This window comes from Myotis davidii, unplaced genomic scaffold (genome assembly GCF_000327345.1).
Source record: "Myotis davidii unplaced genomic scaffold, ASM32734v1 scaffold520, whole genome shotgun sequence".
Classification (NCBI taxonomy): domain Eukaryota; kingdom Metazoa; phylum Chordata; class Mammalia; order Chiroptera; family Vespertilionidae; genus Myotis; species Myotis davidii.
Window position 1 is genome coordinate 204514 of NW_006292908.1, and position 751 is coordinate 205264.

The 751-nt window shown below is 40.6% G+C and overlaps 1 protein-coding gene across 1 annotated transcript in view; it reads right to left on the reverse strand.

Annotated features, from left to right (window-relative positions):
- DSC1 (desmocollin 1) overlaps positions 1–751 on the reverse strand; it is a 21172-nt gene that overhangs the window by 3002 nt on the left and 17419 nt on the right. The window contains exons 13-14 of the mRNA XM_015565691.1: positions 558–749; positions 31–50 (exon numbers count right to left, since the gene is read on the reverse strand). Coding sequence (XP_015421177.1) covers positions 31–50; positions 558–749 — 212 coding nt within the window. The remainder of the gene's footprint in view (positions 1–30; positions 51–557; positions 750–751) is intronic.

A 751-nucleotide genomic window follows, 5' to 3' on the forward strand; every position in this document is an offset into this window, starting at 1 on the left:
TCTTTTCACAAATTCTTTTTGTGCACTCACTACCACGTAAACTTGGTTGGCTAAAAGACCAATATTTTGTATGAGAGGGAATCTCAACATTACTTGTATCCAACCTCTCATTTTACATCTGGAAAAAAAGAGCTCAAAGAAGAGGAAACGGTTTACCTGGTGTCTCACAGATAGTATCAGAGAACTAGGGCTATCCCTCTGAAAAGTATTCTCACCTGCTTTTATTGACACATTTTTTTCTGCCATGACTCAGGACCCTAAGTTATCGAGTACAGGCAAGATTATACAAAGGGTACATTTAGCAAAGGCTATACATGTCATCGATATAGAGAATTGCATGTGTTTTTTAAATAGGCCCTCTGAAAAGTATTCTCATCTGCTTTTATTGACACATTTTTTCTGCCATGACTCAGGACCCTATGTTATCGAGTACAGGCAAGATTATACAAAGGGTACATTTAGCAAAGACTATACATGTCATCGATATAGAGAATTGCATGGGTTTTCTAAATAGTAGAAAAAAATTCAGCTAACACATTCTAGGTGAGTGTACTCACATAACAACAGTGCGGAACCCAACACCATGGCAAGAATCGCCCATTTCCCGAGGACGACATTCGGGAGCTTGGCATCTCTGTCCCGTACTTGACTGCTCATTCTACAGTCAGACGGCGTTGTACAGTCACATACTCTGACCGACAGTACGTGCTTGGCAGCAAGACCATGCCTATCTTTTATGGTGATGGGCACA